This window comes from Ornithodoros turicata, unplaced genomic scaffold (genome assembly GCF_037126465.1).
Source record: "Ornithodoros turicata isolate Travis unplaced genomic scaffold, ASM3712646v1 Chromosome67, whole genome shotgun sequence".
Classification (NCBI taxonomy): Eukaryota; Metazoa; Arthropoda; class Arachnida; order Ixodida; family Argasidae; genus Ornithodoros; species Ornithodoros turicata.
Window position 1 is genome coordinate 346,478 of NW_026999388.1, and position 24,702 is coordinate 371,179.

At 45.4% G+C, this 24,702-nt stretch overlaps 2 protein-coding genes across 3 annotated transcripts in view; one reads left to right on the forward strand and one right to left on the reverse strand.

The window, feature by feature from the left end:
- LOC135374486 (eukaryotic translation initiation factor 3 subunit G-like) overlaps positions 1-7,192 on the reverse strand; it is a 38,518-nt gene extending 31,326 nt beyond the window's left edge. The window contains exons 1-3 of the mRNA XM_064607448.1: positions 7,076-7,192; positions 6,960-7,000; positions 6,540-6,661 (exon numbers count right to left, since the gene is read on the reverse strand). Of these exons, the coding sequence (XP_064463518.1) occupies positions 6,540-6,661; positions 6,960-7,000; positions 7,076-7,095 (183 nt within the window). The 5' untranslated portion in view covers positions 7,096-7,192. The remainder of the gene's footprint in view (positions 1-6,539; positions 6,662-6,959; positions 7,001-7,075) is intronic.
- A 172-nt stretch (positions 7,193-7,364) lies between these two features.
- The window catches only part of LOC135374488 (nuclear pore complex protein Nup214-like), a 197,480-nt gene continuing 180,142 nt past the window's right edge, over positions 7,365-24,702 (forward strand). For both annotated transcript variants that reach the window (XM_064607449.1, XM_064607450.1), the window contains exons 1-4: positions 7,365-7,641; positions 8,000-8,049; positions 11,241-11,367; positions 22,008-22,216. In XM_064607449.1, the coding sequence (XP_064463519.1) occupies positions 8,014-8,049; positions 11,241-11,367; positions 22,008-22,216 (372 nt within the window). In that variant the 5' untranslated portion in view covers positions 7,365-7,641; positions 8,000-8,013. The remainder of the gene's footprint in view (positions 7,642-7,999; positions 8,050-11,240; positions 11,368-22,007; positions 22,217-24,702) is intronic.

Genomic DNA, 24,702 nt, shown 5'->3' on the forward strand with positions numbered 1-24,702 from the left:
GTTACATAGCGTATAATCGCCGACTGCCCTATTTTACTTCGGTTATGTCATTCCTTTGATTCTTATCATTTTGTGTGCGCACTGTGAGTTGAACTTCTAGTTTCAACAGAAGTGGTAATTTCATAATTCATTCCAAGAAATCCTGTTTCTGTAAGCTGTATTGAGATAAAACTGCTACCGATCGGCACGTGAACAGACTCTTCATAGCTGACTGCAATTATTTAGTATTTGCGACCATTTTCTATGACGGTTGTTTGACCATTTTGCATTTGAGATATATATTTTTATATATCTCAAATATAATATATTTTGCACAGTCTTCGTCACATGCTACGCTCGCGGCAGCTACCCCCCATGCTACTCAAAACACGAAAGCACCAAAATCAACTCGCCGTCTTGCATGACAATTTCAAACGACTTTTAAGAGACAATCGTCCATTCTACACACGCATAAACACTGTGTACAATGGCATAGTAGAGGGAAGACCCAAGGTCAAAGGGTCCAGTCCCCAGCTGTCCCACGCATATAACTGTTTCTCCCTAACGGGGTCATCCACGGAAACCGCGATGATAGCGCCCCGCCTTAGGAAGCCTGTAAATACATTCAAGATGGCTACCGTGAAACCGTAGCCTTCAACATAATAGTTGTTGAACAAGGGTGATTTCATCTCAATAAACCTCTACCCGAGAAACGTCATCATGACGTTGGTAGGCAGACTGAAACCGAAACAGATCAGAAGTGGAGAGCTGGGTTCCACGAATGAACACTTGTTCGCTGCCTCCTAATGAACGAAAAGTAGGACCGAAGGTCGCGTACCTTTCAGGGATCATCGTAATCCCCTCAAGACAGTGGTTTTCGGGTGTGACCTTGTTCGCCCCATAGCTTCGAGCATAGTTCAACTCTACCAAACTGGTGGCGCTGTCGAACACTATGACGTCATTTGTTTACAAACAGGGAGAGGTCGATTCAGGCAAGCCCGTCCGTCGAGGTCCTTCGATTTTGTTACATATTTTTTGTGTGAAATCCGCATCTTTGTGATGAACATTGGTACAAATTTCAGACTTCAAATCGGAGCGGGTGCCGGAAAAAAATTGAAGCGCGCACGACGGTGCCTCATTAGCGAGCACTCGGGCCGAAGTTTGAGACAACGCTATGCGCCCTACGTTCAAGTGACGGGGACGACATTTTTTCTACTTGTTCTCTACATACCGGACTGTAACTCTGTGGCATATCCCTATACCTACTGTCGCACGTTCGCTTGATCAAAAATCGAATTTGAAAGTGAATTTTGTAGCCTTCCTGTCGGGGAAGTGGGCATTAGACCAAAGTGATTTTTAACTGAAAGATAGCACATTAAGTGTCTGACGGTATGCTGTTAAAGATTGTGAATGATAAAGCTAAAGCGGTATGAGGGAGCAAACCAGGATCACCCTCGAAAAATATGCAAACTTCACGGATTGATTTCTCGAGAACCCCACGCTTTATTTTCTCGAAAAAAATATCATTCATTCATCATGCTATTGCCTTTCAAGCGGTATAAATTTTGTAGGGACTAAAAACATTTGACGGCCATAGCGGAGCGAAAAGGCTACACAAGGCACAATGGAAGATGGAAGTCACTGAAAAGGTTAGCCAGCTGTAGGACTCGAACCTACATCCTCTGGATCACCGGTTCAATTGAGCTAAGCATAACACATCTCCCCAGCGACTTCCAAGGGTGCGTCATCTGAAGGGACAAATCAACCACTCTCTCTCACTCATCCCCCTTTCACTCTTACATTTTTCTCACTCATACACACAATCATACGACGGGACCGACGCAAGGGCGGATGTATGCCGACGGATGAGGCCGATATGAAGCGGATGCATGCCGACGACACTTCTTGCTAGCAGGACGTCTTCACTGTCGGACCCTCTATTCCATTTCTTATACCACACGTGGGAGGGACCGTTCCCCACTCCTCCTTTCTTGCTTCTTGGAACGCTGTCGCTCGACGGGATTTCTAGCAGGTTCGTCGAGTGATTTTTCTCCTTCAAAACACGGACGAAATCAGTAGGTGTTCGAATAGCTGCTGCAACTGTACACCGCAGGTTGTGTAAGCTTGCCATATGTTTCAGGGAACTGCCAACACCATCGCAAGCATTTTTGCCGTGACCACTAGCAGAATACAACCATCTCACTAGCAGCCTGTTCTTCGTCATCTCGTACAGCTGACATCTATTCTTGAAGTGCGCGGCTGCACTGTCTGAGATGTAGATGAGATGCGTGAACACAGGTAGAATTTCTTCCAGGGCCTCAACTGTCCTGTCCAGGGCTAGAAGTGCGTGCGCCGTGTCGTGGGTGTCGTCGCTCACCGTTGCAAAGCTCGTTGTCAACACAGGTGTTGCTACCATGCGAGTGAATAAAGAAATTTGATCTGTTTTCCAGTACCATCCCTGGACCTCACTTGATAGATTCACTGACCAGTTTTCGGCAAAATCAAAGTGCAACACAACATGACGTCGTTCGACAAGATGTTTTTTGTTCCAGATGGCGTTCCTCTGGACGTTGCGTATCTGTTCGTGCTTGATGCAGACAGTGATGCACTTCTTGACTTCCTTAAGAAATTGTGGTGCTTTTAGCGTCTTCGTTATGAGCTCTCTATTTTCCCAGACAGCTACATTAACGTCGTCATTCCGCTGTATCTTCAATTTCTCCAGAGAAATTTTTTTGGCCCCTGCGCAAAGTGTGCATTCTTGGGAAAAGCAGGCATCTTGTGGCTCATCACACACAGACATTTGTCTTTAGGTCCTCTCCCTTTACCTGTGCGGATGAAGCACTGTTGATACCTGCGATGACCAGCTTCTGGGATTAGTCTCAACGCTTCTTTCTTTGTCATGCTTTCATCAAGAAGTGTTAGGAGTTGGCACCGCTGTTGAGGCGAAGTGCACTTTTGGTACGCGCTCCTGATATTTTGTACGTAATTGGAGCAGCTCGACCAACTTGCATCGGAAGTCACAGGCTCATTCACATTAAATGCCTCGCTGATTTTGCAACTTATTGTCTTTGGTTAACGCGTCGCCAACCTTTTTTTTACGCGAAACGTACGACGTTACTCATTCCCGTTTTACTGCCGTTGGCTTCCGCAGTGGAGTGACATCAATATTCGCGGTGGAAATACTCTAGTTAATTTCAGCAACAATTTCTGCGCTCTGAACGTACTGAGTCTGGTCGAGAGGTGGGAGGAGACCACTGAGAAAGTTCATCTATAGCTGAACAGAAATACGTTGCGCAGTTCTTGCACAACTGGTCTTCATCATTGACTGCACCACTGCCATCCGAGCCGAGGAGTTGTTTCATGAAACAGACACTAAAGCCATGCTCCTCCTCCTAGATCCTCCTACGATGTCATCGTGCGTAATCCGCACAGTAGACACGTTCCATACTGTGGACGAGTCGAACAGGGACACGGAATGGTTTGGACTTTGGACACAACCGAGAACCCTGGTGATTAGTAGCCACAAGGTAAGCTGGCAAGGTCATATTCGTTAGCAAGTCTACGAAGCACACAGGAAAGGAAGTGTTTGGTCGTAAAGTACAGCAATCCGGCAACAGACCTAATAAAAAACGACCTCCCAAGACGTGGCTTTGGAAGCCGGACATGTGTTCGGCAAAGATGCATTGACGCGTGGTTGGTGGATGAATGCAAAGTGAAGCGAAATGCAAGGAAAGAGCCGGAAGGTTGGCAGCATCTTCTTGGCTTTTTGGCGCGAGATCTCCATTTAGTTAAAAAAATATAAACACGCCTACATGGTGACGGTGCAAGAAACTGCTAAGGATTCTTCTCCTGCATGTGGGAATGCAGGAAATAAACGGTAACGTGGATATACAGACGTTAGCGCACGCCTATGGTGTATTAATCGAGCCGTACGCCTGCGAGATGTCACTGCGTACCATGTGTCGCCTTTTCTCTCCGCTATGGTTCTCAAATGTTTTAGTCCCTACAAAATTTATGCCGCTTGAAAGGCAATAGAATGATGAACAAATGATATTTTTTTCAAGAAAATAAAGCGTGGGGTTCTCGAGAAATCGATCCGTGAAGTCGGCGTATTTTTCGAGGGTGATCCCGGTTTGCTCCCTCATACTGCCTTAGCTTTATCATTCACAATCTTTAACAGCATGCCGTTAGAAAGAGCACTTAATGGGCTATCTTTCAGTGTAAAAATCACTTCGGTCTTTACGGCGTTTTTGCGATTTTTTCTTAAGCGAACGGGCGGCAGTAGGTACTGGGCTATGCAACAGCGTTACAGTCCGGTATGTAGAGAAGGAGTAGAAAAAATGTCGTCCCCGTCACTTGAACGTAGGGCGCATATCGTTGTCTCAAACTTCGGCCCGAGTGCTCGCTAATGAGGCACCGTCGTGCGCGCTTCAATTTTTTTCCGGCATCCGCTCCGATTTGAAGTCCGAAATTTGTACCAATGTAACAAAATCAAAGGACCTCGACGGATGGGCTTGCATGAATTGAGGTGAAATCACCCACAAGTTAGTTAACGAGTCATTAAAAAAGTAGGCTACATAATAAAATCAGAACCATCAGTCACAGCTGTACATCGCTGTAGTCAGTTCAGCGCGCATATCATGAGTTCTTGTGCTCAGTTTCCCATTTCACCGACAACTGCAGTCGACTTAGTTGAAAGCACAATCCTCCTCCAAAGCGGTTGGTTGGTCCACCCTCCCCACGGAATGCTGGTGCTGTAATCGTAAACTGTGCAGGACAGCAGAACACATGGTGCCCTTCTTGAACGCGATCATGCGTCCCAATTCATCTGTGTATTGCTTTAGAAACACGTGTAGATACTTATTGATTATATTTACTAGATACTTATTACATTATATTATTACACTGAGACATGATGTGCAATATGCGCGGCAGAAACAGTGTAAAGGCACCTTTGTCGGCCGAAAACACAGAGGAAATGCACAGAAACTACAAGTGCTAGAACTAGAACCATGACCAGACAGAACATCCAGAAAGTGGCAGTGATGCCGATGGTAATCGGGGTGGTATTGGATTGACGTTAGTGACAAGTGACTTCCTGAGCTGCAATATGGCTATGCGTAATGTCCGACCATCCCTTCCACTTCACTTGGCTGAATTTTTGTCCACCATGGCCATTTGAAATGGGAACACTTTCAAGGTTGTGGAAAGGCTATGGAAGGGGTATGGAAGACTAGCAGCCCTGGGATACGCATTTGCAGAAAAGAAATGCCCCTTCCCTCGGTGCATCAAGCGAGTCCACCAATAGTGGACTGTCTCGACTGGTCGCCTCCGCCAGGAGACGATTCTCAGCAGCCAATAACAATGCACAGACTTGACAACACGACGGCATGATTGAGAGCACCGCTGCTATGCACATTCTTGTAAGCTAGTTTTTTTGGGAAATTTGCATTTCCAAAGGAAATATTTTGTGGTATAGTTCCTGAAGGTAGTGCACGTGTATCACGCAGCAAAAGATTACATGTTCCAAGCACATCCACTGATCCTTTAAAAGAGCAATGAAGTGACATTTAATGTCACTAGAAATCCCACCTCGTCTGTCAAACGGTTCACTGGGAGTCACCACGCAAAATATTTTCACTATGCGGTGTGTTATAGCTGCGCAATAGAATTTACAAAAAACAGTCGGAGAAAGCAGATGGCCAACACGGTTCTCTTTGACGTACTGGAGTCTTGGTTTTTTCTTGGCAGCTCACGCGACATTTAATTTTCGTTACTGCCATATTTTCGTACCCGTTATCCGTTTCTGATACCAGCCTTTCAATTTTGTTGCAGTTACTGTTTCCGGTAATATATTTTGTATGCTGCTCGTATTAAATTTTTTTTTTTACAAATTCAAATTGTTAACCCACTCCCCTCTGTATTGCCTCACGGTCCCGAGGGTAAATAAATAAGATATTAATATGCGGTGGTCGGTTCCACAAATTCGTCCAGAGACCAGTTTCTCACGGTCATGTCGTCTCCATTATTTACCTACGCACACCTCGTCCCATTCCCTGCATGCTTCTCGCCTTTTCTCTTTCACTCATTGCTATGGCGTAGAACAGTTCCGCTAGCAGACTACAACCACGCAGGCTAGGAAATGTGTTTTATGTTTACATTTTGTTCCGAGTGGGTACAAATGCCATGCCTGTATGTTTTTGTTGTCCTTGTGGGGCTTTCAGACACGGGAGTGTCATCTTGCACTTGCGCAGCTGCTCTAAAGTGCAGTAGTTTCATCAACCTACCCTCAAAAAGGCAGCAAAAACGTATATGTATGCCTGAGGTGGTGTGCCTTTTGCAGGCACTTCACTCTAGTGCAAAACAGCTGTCTGTACTCACTCAGAACAAAATCTCTGGCAGAATCTGTGCAACTGACTGCCGTATAATAACAGATTGCATAATTACAGTCAGGTATATAGAAGAAAGACATGGTGCTGGGTGCACTGCCGTCTACGTGCTCGCATGTTACATCATAATGGGAGTTCCATCCTACCATCCTCCATGATTAAAATCCTTACCTTCACTTTCTTGCCGTCTTCATTCTCCCGGATTTCTGCAACAATTTTTTCTTCTCCGTCAGTGATTTCACTTCGCCTGTCTGGGTGACCCGTTTGAGCTGGCAGCAGCTGGGGAGTAACATCTGACGGAACACGAACATGTGTCAAAGAGTGACTGACAATTCAAACAGTACGACGAGATTCTGGAGAGTTTTATCGACTTCACGACGCACTGTTTTTATTTAAAATGCCCATCTGTGAAGGCGTACGTTAAAAAACAACCCCGTCGAGGAACAGTACCCCGTACCCAACTAACCTTCTTGTCGTTATCATTGTTGGTTTGAGTCTGCTCCTTCGTGTTTTATGTGTTCCCCAGTCTGTGTTCCTGTCCATACTCCTCAAATACAACTCATTCCCCTCATCCAACCCTAACGTACTTACCTTCTCCTTGTTCAACGCGGTCGGCCCAGCTCGGCTTGTTTCTAATAAAGCAGGATGATTAAATGAAAACAGAAGTAGTGCGTTCTTACACGGTTAAAGTAATAAATATTTCATACCCTGAATCCGCGACAGGCATTGCGGAATTACGGAGGACTGTTCAACTTCAACAAATTCTAACACACTGTGAAAATCGTGATAATGAAGAACGTGCAGTTTAAGCCATGGAGGTAAAGCCGTAAAGCGTAAAACCGGTAAAGGAAATCGTTCAACACATACGGAATCGAAACATCATTCGCTTTTTGCCTTTTCACTTCTAGATATATTATACTTGCGCAATTTATTCTCAATGCAGTACCTGATTGTTTTCCTATATTTTATTCGCAACTATCTTCGGCCCATGCTTCGTCTACATAGCACGGCATGGCGCGGAGTGCGACGCGGTTTTGGAATATGTTTTGGAATGTTGGATGTCCGTGAAGTGCGTCAAGAAAACATAAAATGGCCAACTAGGATTCGCATTTGCGTTTGTGCTGTATCGGGCGTAGTAGAATATATTACTTTGAAGCGTATTCGTGCGCAACGCTATCTGTAAGGCGATCGGTGAGCTTTGTATTGGTGTAATTTTGAACAATCCCGCCGCCTACTCAGACAAACCACCAACAAAACTGGAAGCTCGATTGCGGTGAGGCATATTTAAAGACAGATTGTTAGTTTGCATTCCACAGTGAAGGTGCTCTGCTGACTGACTGCTCCCTTTTTCTTGCAAAATGTTGATGCTATAGTCTTCATTGTTCCCTTTCTCTTTTCGGTAATCTGTTGATGGAATATCATCTGTTGGGTAGTCATCTACCTTGCCGAATACGCGAAAAGCAAACAGAACACCTTTGTGGTTCTTCTTTGGCACTGTCCCTTGCAGTGCCGTGTAGTCACATGAATCAAGCGAGGTGGTGATGAACATTGGATGTTGAGGTTTTTGCAAACGTGGCATACTTCTGTTTGTCAGTGTCAGTTTCATGCTCTGTCGTCGTTGTTTTCTCTAGGTCACTGCAAAACAATGACAGCCACTACCGGACCAATAAAACCTAATCCGGTGAGTATCACACCCATAATGAACAGCGTTACAAAAAAAGGCATTTTCTGTATCATCTACCACATTCACATGACAGCATTTACACTGATTGTTGTTGCAACGTTGTTGCAAGTGAACGCTACTCATCACCTCGCTTATAAAAAGTTTGATAGAATCTGCAGCCGGCTTGTCCGCAGAATCGCATGGTGCCCGCGATAAAGTGTCAGCCGTTGCGAGAAGTTTGCCGGCAACATGCTTTACGTCAAACTGATAGCGCATTATCTTTATGCGCATTCTTTGAATGCGAGGCGGGAGCATTTCCAAATCCTTAGACCCAAGAAGTGGTATCAGGGGTAAATGATCTGTTTCAACCAAAAAAGAAAGTCCTCGTAGATACTGGTCGAAGCGTTGGATGGCCCACACGATTGCTAGGCATTCTTTTTCTGTTTGACTGTATCTTTCTTCAGTTTGAGTTAGGGAACGAGACGCAAGAGCCACCGCTCTCAGTTCAACTTCTGGTTGCCGCTGAAGTAAAACGGAACCAAGACCAAAGGAGCTGGCGTCTGCCGATACGATAGTGGGGTATTCTGGATGGTATTTGGCCATACAAGTGTCCGAGCTGAGAACGTCTTTCAGGCGGTTGAACGCCATCATTTGATCTGGTCCCCACATCCAGGTAGTGTTCTTTCGTAGAAGTAAACGGATTGGAGCGGTGATGGTCGACAAGTCGGGAAGGAAACGTCCTATGTGATTAAGCATGCCTAACAAACGGCGAATTCCGCTGACATCCTGTGGGGGTGGTAAAGCTCTGATGGCCTTGATCTTCTCAGGATCTGGCATTATCCCGGTGCTACTGACGATAACCCCAAGAAAATGCACGGAAGGCACGCCAAACTTGCATTTGTTGAAGTTTAACTTGACGCCTGCGTCGTTTAGTCTCTTGATGACACTCTTCAGACGAGCGTCATGCTCCGCTTTATCGACGCCAAAGACCAAGACATCATCGTTCATGCTCACGACTCCTGGAAGTCCTTCGACGATTCGTGACATTGCACGCTGAAAAAATTCAGGGGCTGAAGCTATCCCGAAAGGAAGACGCCGATAACAATAACGCCCAAACGGCGTAATGAATGTTGTGAATTCTTCGCTTTCAGGTGCCAGTCTTACTTGGTGGAAACTTAGCGTAGCGTCGAGTTTCGAGAAGACCTTTGCACCGCTCAGTTGTCCCAAAATTTGTTCCACGGTCGGGAGCGTGTACCTCTCTCGCTGCACTGCCTTGTTTAGTTTGGTTAGGTCGACGCCCAAACGGTAGCCTCCAGTTTTCTTCGGGACCACGACTAAGCCAGAACACCATTCAGTTGGGTTGTCGACTTTCCTGATGACTCCCTGCTGCTCCAAGTTGAGGAGTTCTTGCTTCACAGTATTGAACAGAGGCAAAGGCAAACGTCGCGAGGTACTCAAACAGAATGGCTGCGCGTCAGAACGTAGTCTGATGCGATACTGTTCTTGCAGCTCACCTAGACCCTTAAATAGGCTGTCTTCCGGCGTGAGGCGGAGTCCTTGAGCTGTCCTCGTCGAGGTTGCGCCAACAAATTGTACGACGTCAAGACTTTCGATCACCGTAAATCCTAGCAATGGCGTTAGTTGATTTTGTACCACGTAGACAGTTTCTGTAACGGAGCGACCCCTCCAAGATAACGTCGCACGAAATGTTCCTTTCACGTTCAGGAAGTAACTTCCGACTGCTGTGAGTTCACTTTTCGGCGCGTCGAGGACGTCCGGGCAACCAGGAAAAGAAGGAGGAACTACTGTGACCTCGGCACCGCTGTCTACTTTGAAGTGCACGGAGTATCCATTCACGTCGACATCGATGAACCATGCTTTACGGGTGCTGATGGTAGATAACTCGACAGAGTCCGACTTCTGTCCTCGGCGCCGGGAAAGTCTTTTGCGGCACACCTCGGCAAAATGTCCTTGTTTGCCACAAAAGTCACATGTTGCTTTGCGTGCTGGACAATCCTTTCGCTGATGCTTGGCCCGTCCACAAAACGCGCATGAAGGACTATCTTCACGTTTGACGCTGGCTCGACGACCCTGGGCACTTTTGTCGCGACGTCGCATCCGAAATTTATCTCGGCGCTTCAGAAGCGTACCACTGACGTCGAATGTAGGCGCAGCACATGAACGTTATTTTTCAGCATCCTCGTGCAGACGTGCCTGGAGCAAGGCTTCTTCTGAAGTCAGCTTCGCTGAACGGCACAGCATGTCGGATAGACGATCGTCCCGTAGTCCCACGACAAATCTGTCCCTAACTAGGCGGTCTTCCGTAGCGTCGCTTCCATATCCGCAACGCTTCACCATAGTTCGCAATCTGGTGTAGAATGCATCGACCGACTCACCAGGCTGTTGCACTTCACGGTGGAACCGTCGTCTCTCGTAGATTTCGTTTGCCGGGTGGACGAAGTGACCCTCTAGTGTATTACGTCGTCATACTTGCTCTCTTGGGGTTTCTCGGCGCCCAGTGACGAGAGGAGCGGGCAAGCTTGAGGCCCCATGCAGTAGAGGAGTGTTCGCACGCGTGTTTCATCTTGCGTGCGGACGATGCCTGAAGCGAAGGCATAGTCTTCGAAGACTGCTCGCCACGACGGCCACTCTGCCGGATTCGCAAAGTCGAACTTAGAAGGCACTGGCAGACTAACGCCACTGACACCGCTGAATTGTAGCGGCTGAGGCTTCGTTAACGCTGACGCTCCACTTGCCGCGGTTTCTGCAGCTTGCGGGGGATCCGGGAATGAAGGAGGCGTTTCCCGCATTACCCCACTTCTGACACCATGTTGTTGCGTGAATGACGAGCAGCCGTCTCGTACAAAACCAAAACAGGAAGAAGCTTTATTTCCGTAGCCAGTGTCTTTAAATACTATTATCGCTAGTGTGGCGATAACAACGCCACCGGGGATAGAACACAGCAGTTAAGTATAAAGATACGGGACGCGCGTAACAACATGAGATAAGGGAACAGTCTCGCATTATCTATCGCACGATCTATAACCAAGACCGCTACACTGATCACGTGTGGCGTGTGCATGCTACGAAAGGGAGGTGGCTTTGGAAAGTGTTCTCCACGTCTTATTGCCTTCATCGCACATTTTTGCCTCAATATAAAAACCTCCTGGCTGGTCCTCCCATACTAATGTGTTGAAAATCACTTTCAGAACTTCTTATTCCATCCTTGCCGAACGTTGAACCTCACTGGTAATGCTGCAAGTGTTGACCCTGATGCCGTAAATACGGTTGCTGCGTCTTCAAGATATGGGCTCATATTTGTTGGTTATGAAAAAGGTGGGTGAGAACTCTCCACTGGTAGCTACTCTTCACTTGGTTATTATGAGCTTTGGTCATTGTGAGCTTTGGCGTGGACAGGCAGGACAGTGAAGTGGTGACACGCATACGTATATACAGGGTGTCCCAGAAAACGCGTGATTGAATTATAATTAAAAAACTACACCACCTAGAATCATGCGGTCAACTCCTCACGTGAATGCCATGCATCGTAAGTTTAAATATGCAAATATTTGCAAGCTGAACTATGAAATCTGCCACTATTTTACCCCACCAAAATGAAGAGCGTGCCGAATTCACTCAAGTTCATGATAATTGACAGTGACATTCGCAAGCTATCCCATCGGAAAAAATAGCCCAACATCATGCTTTTCGTGTCACCAAATCATAACGCGCAACAACCTTTTGAGCGCTCTCAGTCCGACGAAAAGATGTTCCAAACCCAGCCCACAGAGTGATTGTAGAAAAAGTGATAGTTACTGAAATTGAAACACATGTAATATTGAAACACAATGTTGTACAAAGAGGGTAGAGGAGACATGGTGTCAGACCTCTAACAGTTTGAGAAGATTAAAGGGTGTTATTGTGAACAAAGTATGAAAGGAATGCCAACGTGATCTCGCTGAAAGAGGGTCAGAATGAGTGGCAAACAATGGACAAAAGGGAAGGTTACTGTTATGATTGAGAGACTGGATAGCCCGACGTTGCACTAAGTTGTCGTGCCCACATTGTCAACATGGGAAGCGAGAAACGCTGTCTTCTTCGAGGCTCGGGCAAGAAACAAAAGAGCACGGCCTCCATTTATTTTTATGCTCTGTATGAGCCGCTACCTTCTGTACACATTAACCACAATGCAGCGCTTCATGCAAGTAACACCATCAAGAATATAACAGTTACGGATTATGCTACTGAGTGCCAGACAATGGCAAAAAAGCCAAGATTCAAGAATGGTACACAATTAAATATAGATATAGAACTATTAAATTTACATACGCTGGTATAACGAGCAAGGATTAAGATTCAAACCATTTGGTGTTAGGCACCTGAATTGAGAAATTAAGTAAGACTCTCTATTCTTACATTTAATGTCAGCGCAGAACCCCGATTCTAGCAATATAATTTTCAAATAAGTTTTAAAATTGTGATTAGATTGATTGAAATGAATGGCAACAGGAGTTTGATGGCCATAAAATCTTTTTCTCATTGTGTTACAAGTTTCACTGATGTATTGTGAATTGCACCTGCTGCAGAATATCGGGTTATTTGTGTACCATTCTTGAATCTTTGCTTTAGTCATCACCCTGCCCCATAGTCCTGCACCTCTCTTTCAGCTAAACCAGGTTGGCGCGCCTTTCATACAGTAAACTTGCGTTAATTCGACCCTGATGGGAACGCAAACGGAATTATCCGAAGGTCGAATGAAAGAATAGGCGGAAAAATTGTAGACGTCAGTGTCACCTTGTGCATTCCTCTGCTGTCACTCACGCGCATCTGGAAACATTGCACGTAGAGCTCTCTCTCTCTCGTCGTTGTCGGACGTGTTCGCAAGATGGCAGAAGTGAAACTGAAGATGATTCCGAGGAGAGCTCGCACACAATGAATGCTCTCGGTGATATCGTCTTCAGTTTTCCTTGCCCGGGTAGGACATGTTCGACAACGATGTTCTCCACTTCCACGAAGTCATAGAAACTCGCCAAGCGCACGTTGTGTATCGGATTCTTGTTGCACCGACAGATTATTATTTATTGGTCCATCAAGGGGCCTTTAGGCCATTACACGAGGGAGTGAGCACATATGCAACACACTGGCACTGTACATCAAGCAATGAACATAGACTAAAAAAAAAGAACAAGAAAGAAAAACAAAGAAAAAGACAGCAGACAGAAAAAGATTATAACAAGGTGAAAAGCAAAGAATATATCTACGTTAGAGAGCAATGATGTGCGTGTACATGGAGCGACAATGGTCAAGTGAACTCTGCGACTAATGCGTTGGTAAATTGGATATGATCCGTGAGTTCTGCAATATGCCGTGGGAGTCTATTCCAATCTGATGATGTTCATTGAAAGAAGGATGTTGTATGTGACCGAGTTAGTAGTACCTTATGTTGATGGCAAAAGGGCAAGGGTGCAGGGTACATGGTGAAAAAAATTTGCAACCCGAGAAAGGGACAGAGGAGGGACGACACGACACGTTCTCGAACACAGCAAACCTTTAATAACAGCAACACCTACGTACCCAACAACTTCCGAATTGGTGGCGAGGGAGCAACCGACGCCACACTTACACAATTTCCCCTCGTGACAATCTCTTTGTACTCCTTTAACAGTCTGGCCACGGGGTCCCGAACAGAATCTAGGACACTTGTCTCGTCGAAGGCCAATTATTACAAAGTCTAAGATGGGCGACAAGTTCGGAATTCCCAGACGACGACTCCGCATTTCTCTTGTGTTCGCTGAGCCGAGTGTTTAGACACCGTCCTGTCTGACCTACATAGCAAAACCCACAACCGAGCGGTATACAATACACCACATTTTTTGCGCAGGTCACGAAAGCGTTTTCTGTGAGCAATACCACAGCCGGAGTTCTGTGAGAGGAAAGGGGCAAGTTTTGAGAGACGACATACATTTGAGAAAAGAACCTGAATGTTAAATCTACGTGCGGCAGCCAAAATGTTGTGTGATACGGAATGATAGTACGGGATACAAACACGCGGCAATTTTTCTTTCTGAGAACCAGGTGGCCGAGCAAGACCATTAGCAAAATCTAACAACTTGCGGCAATAGCCGTAACCAGCTTTCTGCAACCGGCTCACTTGGCAACCAATACTTTCAAAACCAAAGTGACAGCAGGACTTTTCGACGGCCGAACGCAAGAGGGACATGATAACACCTGACTTGATCAGCTTTGAGTGAGAACTATTGGCGGGTAATAAGGGTTTCGCTTCCGCCTTCCCGTAGGACCAGCAAAGGCCCGGGGTTGAGTGTAAGCACAGGTCAAGGAACTGCAGTTTTTGATTCGACATGTCCTCCTGCGAGAACACCAGTTCGGGGGCGGCAGACTTTATCACAGAAACTAAGTGGGTAACAAGATCCTTCTGCGTGGACAGCACCAGAATATCATCAACATACCTTTTAACAATGATACAGTCAGAAGAAAACGGTTTCAAAGCTTGGCAGACAGCAGACCCAATGCACACACCCCGAGATTGCACAAACAATTGAATCATTGGAGGACATAGCCGTAGAGCCAAGATACAATTCCAGGAGACGTAAAAAGTCACTGACAGGCACACCCACCGCCGTCTGAAAACGAATCAATTGGTCTTCAATAACGTGGCGGACGCGATTTAGCAACATACCAATGTTTAAGGAGTAATACAAGTCTAGTGAAACCACCTCACAACACTTTCCATGAAAGCCCCCGAGTGATGGAAGCAGCTCAGAAGAACTCTTCAAAGACAGACTGTTCTGAAGTACAATGCAGGACAAGGATTTTTGCAGAAAACAGGAGAGCATCTTTTGCCAAGTGCCTAACTCACTGATGACAATCCTAAGCGGTAAATCAACTTTGTGGTCCTTTAGACAGCGTTTCCCAAACTTTTGGCTGTGACGGACCCCCGGAAGCAATGAGAACCAATTCACGGACCCCCCCCCCCCCCACACACACACACACGCACACAAATATACCGGGATATGCGCTGTGTACACTGCATTGCAGACCGCGTTTAATATGCGCGACAGGGTATAACAAGGAACGAAATTACATTTGTGTGTTACAGTTCGTGCCTGGTGGCGCAGAAGTCACCGATTAACCGCTTGCAACGCAATCGCATGTTTGTCTGCTCCGTTTCGAGCCAAGATAACACACTGCTACGCCATTCCATACTTTTTCTTCGATGGTGCACTGCTTGTCAACTCTCAAGATTGATAATACCAAACAGAGGTATCATCTGTAGTGCCACCATCGCTGCAAGAGGTCCGCAGGCTGCCAAATATAAAATGCGCTAAACACAGGAACACTCTCAGTCAGTTAGTCAGTTCGAACTCGAAGCAAAACGATATGACGCACTGTATTTCCCATGCTAGCCAGTGCATAACCAGCAACCTCAGCCACCTCAGCCACCAACCAGCAACCTCGTCAGCTGCTGCGTGCTTTCGATACAGCTTCAGAAACGATTCCGGACTGGTTTCTTCTTCTTGTTTGTATGTGTATGACGCGGACAAACGTGCATTGCAGGACTTTTCTATCAGAAATTTGAAGCTAGCCGTTGAAGCATGCTTGTAGCAATTTTGGAAGTTCTGGATGTTTGGAAATCTGGCAGCATGTACGAGCGCGTGTTTGTGGGGACGAAAATCCTCACTGAAATGTGAGAGACGGTCGCGGACCCCAACGGACACTCTCGCGGACCCCTGGGGGTCCGCGAGAGTGTCCGTTAGAGAGGTTATGCACTGTCTAGCATGGGAAATACAGTGCGTCATATCGTTTTGCTTCGAGTTCGAACTGACTAACTGACTGAGAGTGTTCCTGTGTTTAGCGCATTTTATATTTGGCAGCCTGCGGACCTCTTGCAGCGATGGTGGCACTACAGATGATACCTCTGTTTGGTATTATCAATCTTGAGAGTTGACAAGCAGTGCACCATCGAAGAAAAAGTATGGAATGGCGTAGCAGTGTGTTATCTTGGCTCGAAACGGAGCAGACAAACATGCGATTGCGTTGCAAGCGGTTAATCGGTGACTTCTGCGCCACCAGGCACGAACTGTAACACACAAATGTAATTTCGTTCCTTGTTATACCCTGTCGCGCATATTAAACGCGGTCTTGGCAAAAGATGCTCTCCTGTTTTCTGCAAAAATCCTTGTCCTGCATTGTACTTCAGAACAGTCTGTCTTTGAAGAGTTCTTCCGAGCTGCTTCCATCACTCGGGGGCTTTCATGGAAAGTGTTGTGAGGTGGTTTCACTAGACTTGTATTACTCCTTAAACATTGGTATGTTGCTAAATCGCGTCCGCCACGTTATTGAAGACCAATTGATTCGTTTTCAGACGGCGGTGGGTGTGCCTGTCAGTGACTTTTTACGTCTCCTGGAATTGTATCTTGGCTCTACGGCTATGTCCTTCAATGATCAATTGTTTGTGCAATCTCGGGGTGTGTGCATTGGGTCTGCTGTCTGCCAAGCTTTGAAACCGTTTTCTTCTGACTGTATCATTGTTAAAAGGTATGTTGATGATATTCTGGTGCTGTCCACGCAGAAGGATCTTGTTACCCACTTAGTTTCTGTGATAAAGTCTGCCGCCCCCGAACTGGTGTTCTCGCAGGAGGACATGTCGAATCAAAAACTGCAGTTCCTTGACCTGTGCTTACACTCAACCCCGGGCCTTTGCAGGTCCTACGGGAAGGCGGAAGCGAAACCCTTATTACCCGCCAATAGTTCTCACTCAAAGCTGATCAAGTCAGGTGTTATCATGTCCCTCTTGCGTTCGGCCGTCGAAAAGTCCTGCTGTCACTTTGGTTTTGAAAGTATTGGTTGCCAAGTGAGCCGGTTGCAGAAAGCTGGTTACGGCTATTGCCGCAAGTTGTTAGATTTTGCTAATGGTCTTGCTCGGCCACCTGGTTCTCAGAAAGAAAAATTGCCGCGTGTTTGTATCCCGTACTATCATTCCGTATCACACAACATTTTGGCTGCCGCACGTAGATTTAACATTCAGGTTCTTTTCTCAAATGTATGTCGTCTCTCAAAACTTGCCCCTTTCCTCTCACAGAACTCCGGCTGTGGTATTGCTCACAGAAAACGCTTTCGTGACCTGCGCAAAAAATGTGGTGTATTGTATACCGCTCGGTTGTGGGTTTTGCTATGTAGGTCAGACGGGACGGTGTCTAAACACTCGGCTCAGCGAACACAAGAGAAATGCGGAGTCGTCGTCTGGGAATTCCGAACTTGTCGCCCATCTTAGACTTTGTAATAATTGGCCTTCGACGAGACAAGTGTCCTAGATTCTGTTCGGGACCCCGTGGCCAGACTGTTAAAGGAGTACAAAGAGATTGTCACGAGGGGAAATTGTGTAAGTGTGGCGTCGGTTGCTCCCTCGCCACCAATTCGGAAGTTGTTGGGTACGTAGGTGTTGCTGTTATTAAAGGTTTGCTGTGTTCGAGAACGTGTCGTGTCGTCCCTCCTCTGTCCCTTTCTCGGGTTCCTTATGTTGATGGTCAACGTGGCAGGAAAGGGAAGAAGGGGAGCGGATGTAACTACTGCGGAGCGCGGGAGAGTGATAGAACTTGTGAAATAATGACAGCCGTTGAATCATGCGACGTGTTTTAAGGTCGGTGAGCTCAGCTCGGACCTTGAGTAAGGTTACGCTGGTGTAAGGTGAATATTGTTTGAGAAAGAACCGGGCAGCCCGATTCTGCAAGGCTTCGATATTATTCGAAAGATACGTTTGGTGGGGATCCCATATGGCACTGGCACATTCGATCTTCGGCGGACAAACGTGAGATATGCCAGCCGTTTGAGGTGTGGAGGTGCGTGAGTAATGTGTCGCCGAAGGTATCCAAGACTACGATTTGCATTAGAAAGAATGTTCGAGATGTGTGTGTTCCATGTTAGATCAGATGAGAAATGCACTCCAAGGTATTTGTAGTTACTAATGGTTTCTACAGGTGATCCACTTATGATATATGTAGTGGGACATGATCGTTGTTTTCGTAAAAACATCGCATGTTTACATTTTGTGGGGTTAAGCGACATCTGCCAGGTTTCGCACCATTCGCCTATTTTGTCCAAGTCTCCCTGTAAGGCTATATGGTCAGCTGTGGAATGGACTGTGCGATAGATGACGCAGTCATCTGCAAATAGGCGAATGTACGATGAAACTGACTGTGGGAGATCATTAATATATATTAGAAACAACAAAGGTGCTAATACCGTACCCTGTGGGACACCAGAGGTGACATTCAGAACGAAATCCCGGTGAAACGTCAAACCAAAAGTGGAGAGAAAAAACCAGAAAGGACACGTTTCCTCCTCGCCCGGCACAACTGCGCTTTAGGGCAAACTTTATGTGTGGTGCGAGCGACGCGGGTGCATCGATCGAATTAATACGATGTGCGCTGCTTTCACGTTCGAAATAACAAACTTTTTTGTCAATAGAAACATAGGGGCAGTTGACGGGAACCTTCGAATTTGATGGAATTAAGCAGGAAGTCTACTGTACTTTGTTCACAATAACACCCTTTAATCTTCTCAAACTCTTAGAGGTCAGCACTTATCCACCTGCCCAGCAATTCATAGTACATGATGGCAATTGATGTTCTGAGGCTGGAACACAGAGGAAGGAGAAATACGTACAGAGCCTCAAGTAGCTAATTAATTAATAAAGAAAGAAGCGAGTCACTGAAAAGGTTAGACAGCTGTAGATGTGGGTTCGAGCCCTGCAGCTGGCTATCATTTTCAGTGACTTTCATCTTTCATCATTAAAGTAGCACGCAAGTCATTTTTAACACCCTGTTTTCTTCTTATAAAACGGCTAAGTAGGCCAGTAAGATGCACCATGCAAAGTAATTCACACTGCAGAGTCATAATTATTGCAGAAATTAATTTAAAGTACACCGCAAAAAGGGACTGTGCACAACGGCGGTGGAGAGAAGTCCCAGCCTGTGATCTGCCTGGGACCTCGCGCTGACGCTATAAGGATCATGCTCGCTGATTGGTCCACAGAAAGGTCTGCTGTTGGGGGTTCTGCAAAAACCTTTCTCCTGGCTCAGTCATGATTCAACTGAACTGGTTTATGGTGGCAGAGGGACAAGGTCCGGTCCCGACAACTTCGTTATAAAGAGGGTCCAATATCACATTGTCACGGTCGACATTTCCGAGCGTGTCGCTGGCTGTACATATTGCTGCCGTTGAAGGAGTACCAATAGCACTTGCATCGTCATCATTGGAGTCTTTTGCTGGCAGGTCGAGGACTTGTGAAACGATTTGCCCATAATTCATTTTGGCACAAAATTTTGCACATTCATCCACTTTGGCGTACGTTTCAAACGTTACACTTGCAGGTATTGTCATACCTGAGCTTCGGATGTCCTCTACCAATGCCTGGCTGTCCGCTGATCCATCGTCATCACCAATGGCGATACCAAAAATGTTCATACTCCGTACTTGCGTACTGTCCTTGCAAAATCCGGCATGATGAAAACTGTTTGCTATAGTACTTCCTTTCACTGCTTCCCACGAGTCACCAAGAATGTGAAGCACGGCGACACGTGTAACTATAGTTTCATTTTCTTAGCACAACGCGCAAGAGCAGGCGGGTCCGATAGAGAACCTTGAGATTTTTTATGATTCCTTCGTCTACGGGCTGCAGGACACTTGTTGTACTCGGAGGCAAGAACTCGAAATGTATCGCCTGGTGGTTGTGTACTGTGCCATGTGCTACACAGTTATTGATCAACATGATACAGTCAAACTCCTTTATAGCGAACACCTTTTTAATGAAAATACCACTACAGCAAATTTTTTTGCGGTCCCGCTGGAGCCCTATAGGTCCAATAATGGACATCCTTTTTAACGAAAATGCCTTTACTGCTAATTTTTTTTGCTGTCCCCTGGGTTTCGTTGTAAAGGAGTTTGACTGTAATACTCCTCTTCTCATGCATTAACTTAATGTCCAGCTTTCGGATGTAATCTTCAAATTTAGCCTGTGGGACCCAGGCCCTTTTATTTGCCTGGTACCACAATGGTAGGGACTTTACGCCCCTGAAAGCGCAAATGCCCTTTGTTTTCCTGAAGATTTTCCTATCCTTACACGTTCGCTCCTACAAATACAGTAAGCCTTTCTTTACTGTGCTTATCGCCAGTGCACGATCGTCCACTAAAGGTAAGAGTGCGGTCGGGCAGCGATTTGTAAGTAAGTCCAGTTTTGTTTGAGTTAAAAATGCTTTGTACAAAGATAGCAGGTCCACAAGGCGATCCTCCTTCTAGGTGGCAACAACAGCCATATCAACTGCACCACTTTCACCACAGACTTTCTTGAATGAATGACCTTTCTTAAACCCTCGCATCCACCCACTAAAGAATTTGAAATCTCTCATGTCCAAGCGGAGAGCTTTGGCTTTCTGCTTGAGTATGTCACCAGCCAAAGATTGGCATCCTGTTGATGGCTCCGTCTAGCCATATTACCAGGACTTCCTCGAGTACTAGGGGTGTGCAAAATTTACAATATGTGACTTTCACACTAAAAGTTCCATTTTGTAGCCCATGGCCTTAGTGTAATGTTTCTGGCATTAACTGTCACAAGAGAGACATGCAATTCTTCTGTTTAAAGCCCTACTCTTAAATTTTACATGAGAGTGCTTCCTGCTTTCCAAGTGAGCCTACACTTACTGGAGTACTGGAGTGGTTACCTTCATTTCAAAATTTTATGTCGGGCAGTAGCATGTTACACGGATGAGGCTGTAATTGTTTCAGACAACCACAGGCCATTTGTGAAACAAACGAATTGGCATCCTGCTTCAGCTTTGCCATGAACACCCTTTAGTTTCTTTGCACTCACCCTAGGAAGTTGCACTACTGAAATTTTAGATGTAAAGGACATCTTTAAGACACCCTTCTTGTTCGTGGGCTGTAGTCATTATTCGAGAGTCCTAACTTTTTAAAGGCAACCTCACAGACATCAAATCAAAGTCCCTCGTCGGCACCGCTAAACTGCATGTGGGAGGGGCGCCGCCCCTTCCACAGACAATTTCTACAAAACTAACTTAGGATTCCGTTATCTGAAACTAAACACCGTCCCGCTTGTGTTGGTTCTGCAGCAAGATCAAGAAGGTAAAATAATACACAGTCCAGCTTGATGAAACGTCGTCAAGAAAAATATCGAAAGAATGAAGCACTAAGTGAGAGTAACTATTCAATACGTGAGCTTTCGGGCTGAGCCTGCCCTTCTTCAGACCTTCAGAGAAGGGCAGGTTCTGCCCGAAAGCTCACGTAATAAATAGTTACTCTGACTTAGTGCTTCATTCTTTCGATATTATTTTTCTTGACGATGTTCTGCAGCAAGTGCAATTTCGTAAAGCAGGCTTCACCTCATGCGCGGAAGCATCAGGTGAAGCCCACTTTCGGCCTGTGTAGTTCATATTCGTAGAATAGTGCAATATTCGAAAAATTGAATATTGGATATTCGCACACCCCTAATGCACCCCTATGATGATTCTTCTGACTTTTGGAATGAGACTCTTGTTTCTTCTTAATAATGCCTAGAGGGCGTCTGCTTTGTCATTTTGAGTTCCCTCGCCACATCAACTTGTTTTCTTCCGCTTTCGACCATCTGTGCGGCTTTCATTTTTTGCTGCAAAATCATAGTCGAGTACTTACCTTTCAAACACTTTCCTGTGGAGGATGATTTGACGCCGAATCAGGCAGGGTGGTCTGGTCGACCTCTCCAATTTTTTTCTTTCAGACATATATTAAAGCCTTGTCCCTAGGAGCCATATTGGCGCTGGAGTACCACAATAAATAAATAAGCGTAAGCGATGCTTTTGAGACATGAAATGTATCGGCTTGTTCGATCTGAGATAGAACTAGCCACATAAGCATGAATTATGCTGTAGATAATGTTTTTCTTGTCTGTGTCTCAATGTATGCAGGTGTCAAAATATGTAGACTGGAGGACATTCTAAACTGGGAGAGTGACTGTCGTGCACCATTTGATAACTGCCCCAGCATGACTATTCCCACATCGGACAGTGTCAGCCTAGTTGCTCTCAATGCTGATGAAGTCACCTTGGCTGTGGTTTTGGTTCGAGACTCTGTTCCGGTTGCTGATATGTACGACGTACGAGGCTTTGCACATCAGGTAAGTAGGCGTGTTTTTGCCTACATATGCAGATCGACGTTGTTTCTCCAAAGTTATTTGGACACACACCCCACTGAGGGTGTTACACCTACTGAATTTTGGGACACCGTACATCAGGTTGCTCTATTTTTGGGACTTCTGTGTACAGCACGAATGTAGCCGACGACCACCATTTTGGATACGATATTTGTCCCCGATACCATCTCGACTATGGAGCCAGCTGCTCTATAGAGTCTATTTCCGATTTGTGTGCAGCATTTAATGTGTTCCCGCGTATAACGCAAAATGACATTTTCAGTGTCCAATGGCAGAAAAGCCACTTGAAACCAGCAAATAATGCGATGCAGGATTTTGGCGTCCCTACGATAATGGTTGCAACACATGTGGGACATGTGGATGGAGTGCAAACAGTTTCCAGATTATTTATTGATAGAGCCTGGATTCTTAGGCACGGAAAAACTTGTATTAGGCGCCTATAAAAGACGCGAAAAATCTCGATTTAGGCAATAAAAATGGCATTTTAGGCACTATAAATTAAGTTTTTTCATCTGTAGCGCTGAATGCGCAAAAAGATAGCGAATAAATCAGTTTTATCCGCAGGAACAATACGGTAAATGGTGGGTGCGACTGTTTTCATATTTTTTTGCTGCACGAAATGCCAAACTTATTGATCCTACTATGGTCAAAAGACAAGACTTCTAGCCATTCGCACCGGTTTCATGACACTTCTCAGAAGGACTTGTCTCTGGCAGCACGTATTGGCGATATTCGAGCACCAGAAGCTTAAGTGTGACGATAAAATTTTGTTGTACTCTGACTTTTTCGGCTTTGCCTTCTGGATTTCATTTTCAGCATTACCACAAGTGTGACAATAGTATCGGGGATCAAATATGGGGGATCAGTTCTGTGTCACCTTCGCTCGTGTACCTATGGCCCCCGACAGCCCGCGAGGAAGGGAGGTAGCTAGGGTTGCCAAACTGTAGGGGCTTTTACCTACCTTCATACATTACGCCCTCTCGTTGACAGAAAATAAAAAAAAGCATCGGGGACTCTTCTAGATGTAAGCAGGCAATAACTAAGTGTGTTCTAGATTTGCAGAAATCCATTACAAAGCGTGGACACCACAATGCTGGAATGGAAAGAAAGAATGAGTAAGCTCTGTACAACTTACATTCCAATAGCTTCATACTCGCTTCTTATAAAATGATCGATGGTTTCAAAGTGACGTGTGATGTCACCGATGTCAATTTCACCTGGAGCACGTGTTTCGTAACTGCTTTATTATAGGCATTTTTTCGTGTTTAATCGTAGTTTTAGGCATCTACGCTAAAATAGGCACTAATGCTGGAATAGGCATTTATAGGCACTATCAAATCGATACTGGAGGTTCCCCAGCACCCAATTCATGCTCATGTACCGAAAAGGCACTATAAGAACCACACGAAAAAAATAGGCATTTGCCTAGGAATCCGGGCTTTATTTATTGAGTGTGACATGACTCCACACCCACTGCTTATTTGTCGTTTAAAAAAAAAACATGTGAAACTCTCGACAAATCACGTAGGTGGGGGCTTTTTGAGTGTTCATCCTAGATGAAACCTGAGAGACCACCAGTGTCTTCACTATTCAGAGCTTGTTACACTGGTAGCAATTCCTTTTCTCTTGCGTGCCCAGAGATATGATGTTTTGTCAATTTTCTGACCGAGGGGGACTAATATCGTATCCTCCCACAACAATTCTGTTTTTGTTGATTTGTATTAAACAATATGATTTCATTGCGATTTTATTATCATGTGCTCTAACAGGTCACATTATGTTTGAGAGGCGCTATCACAGATATGATTGAGGAAGGAGCAGACGACGCAATGGCTTAATCTCGCGCACCGGTGTTCTGTTGCAAGATAGCTGTGTCGGCTGCAATCAGGAACAAATGCTGATTTTCATTCCAGATATTGCACAAAGATTGTTCTAAAAATATCGAGAACTGATGTCATGATTTTAGTGGGAGTAGAGGCGTCCAAAGTATGGTAATTTTGAAACACATTTTTCTGAAAATTTTAGAGGTGTGCGAATATTGAAATTTTTGAATACGAATCGAATACGAATGTCTACAAAATTGTCCTTCGAATATCGAATATCACGTCGTAGGATAACGGCTTCTAAGAGTTAATTAAGTCCCGAAAACAAGCATCGTCACAGTTGTGTTCTGCTGATCCTTAGAAAAATGTTCCACGTGCTAATGATGAATATTCAGGGTGTCCCAGCTAAGTGTATACAGATTTTAAAAAAATATATATAACACTTTTTCCAAGATGAAATCAATTGCAATATAGCATATGCTAAAGGGCACTCCCTAGGAGGACATTAGCAAAGTCCAAAGGCAATGTCTTAATTAACTTTCATTAATTAACCTGTTAATTATAAAAGCTACAAAGTTGTCCCAATGAGAAGATCTGTTCCTTTCAGTCACTTGATATCGAAGCCGT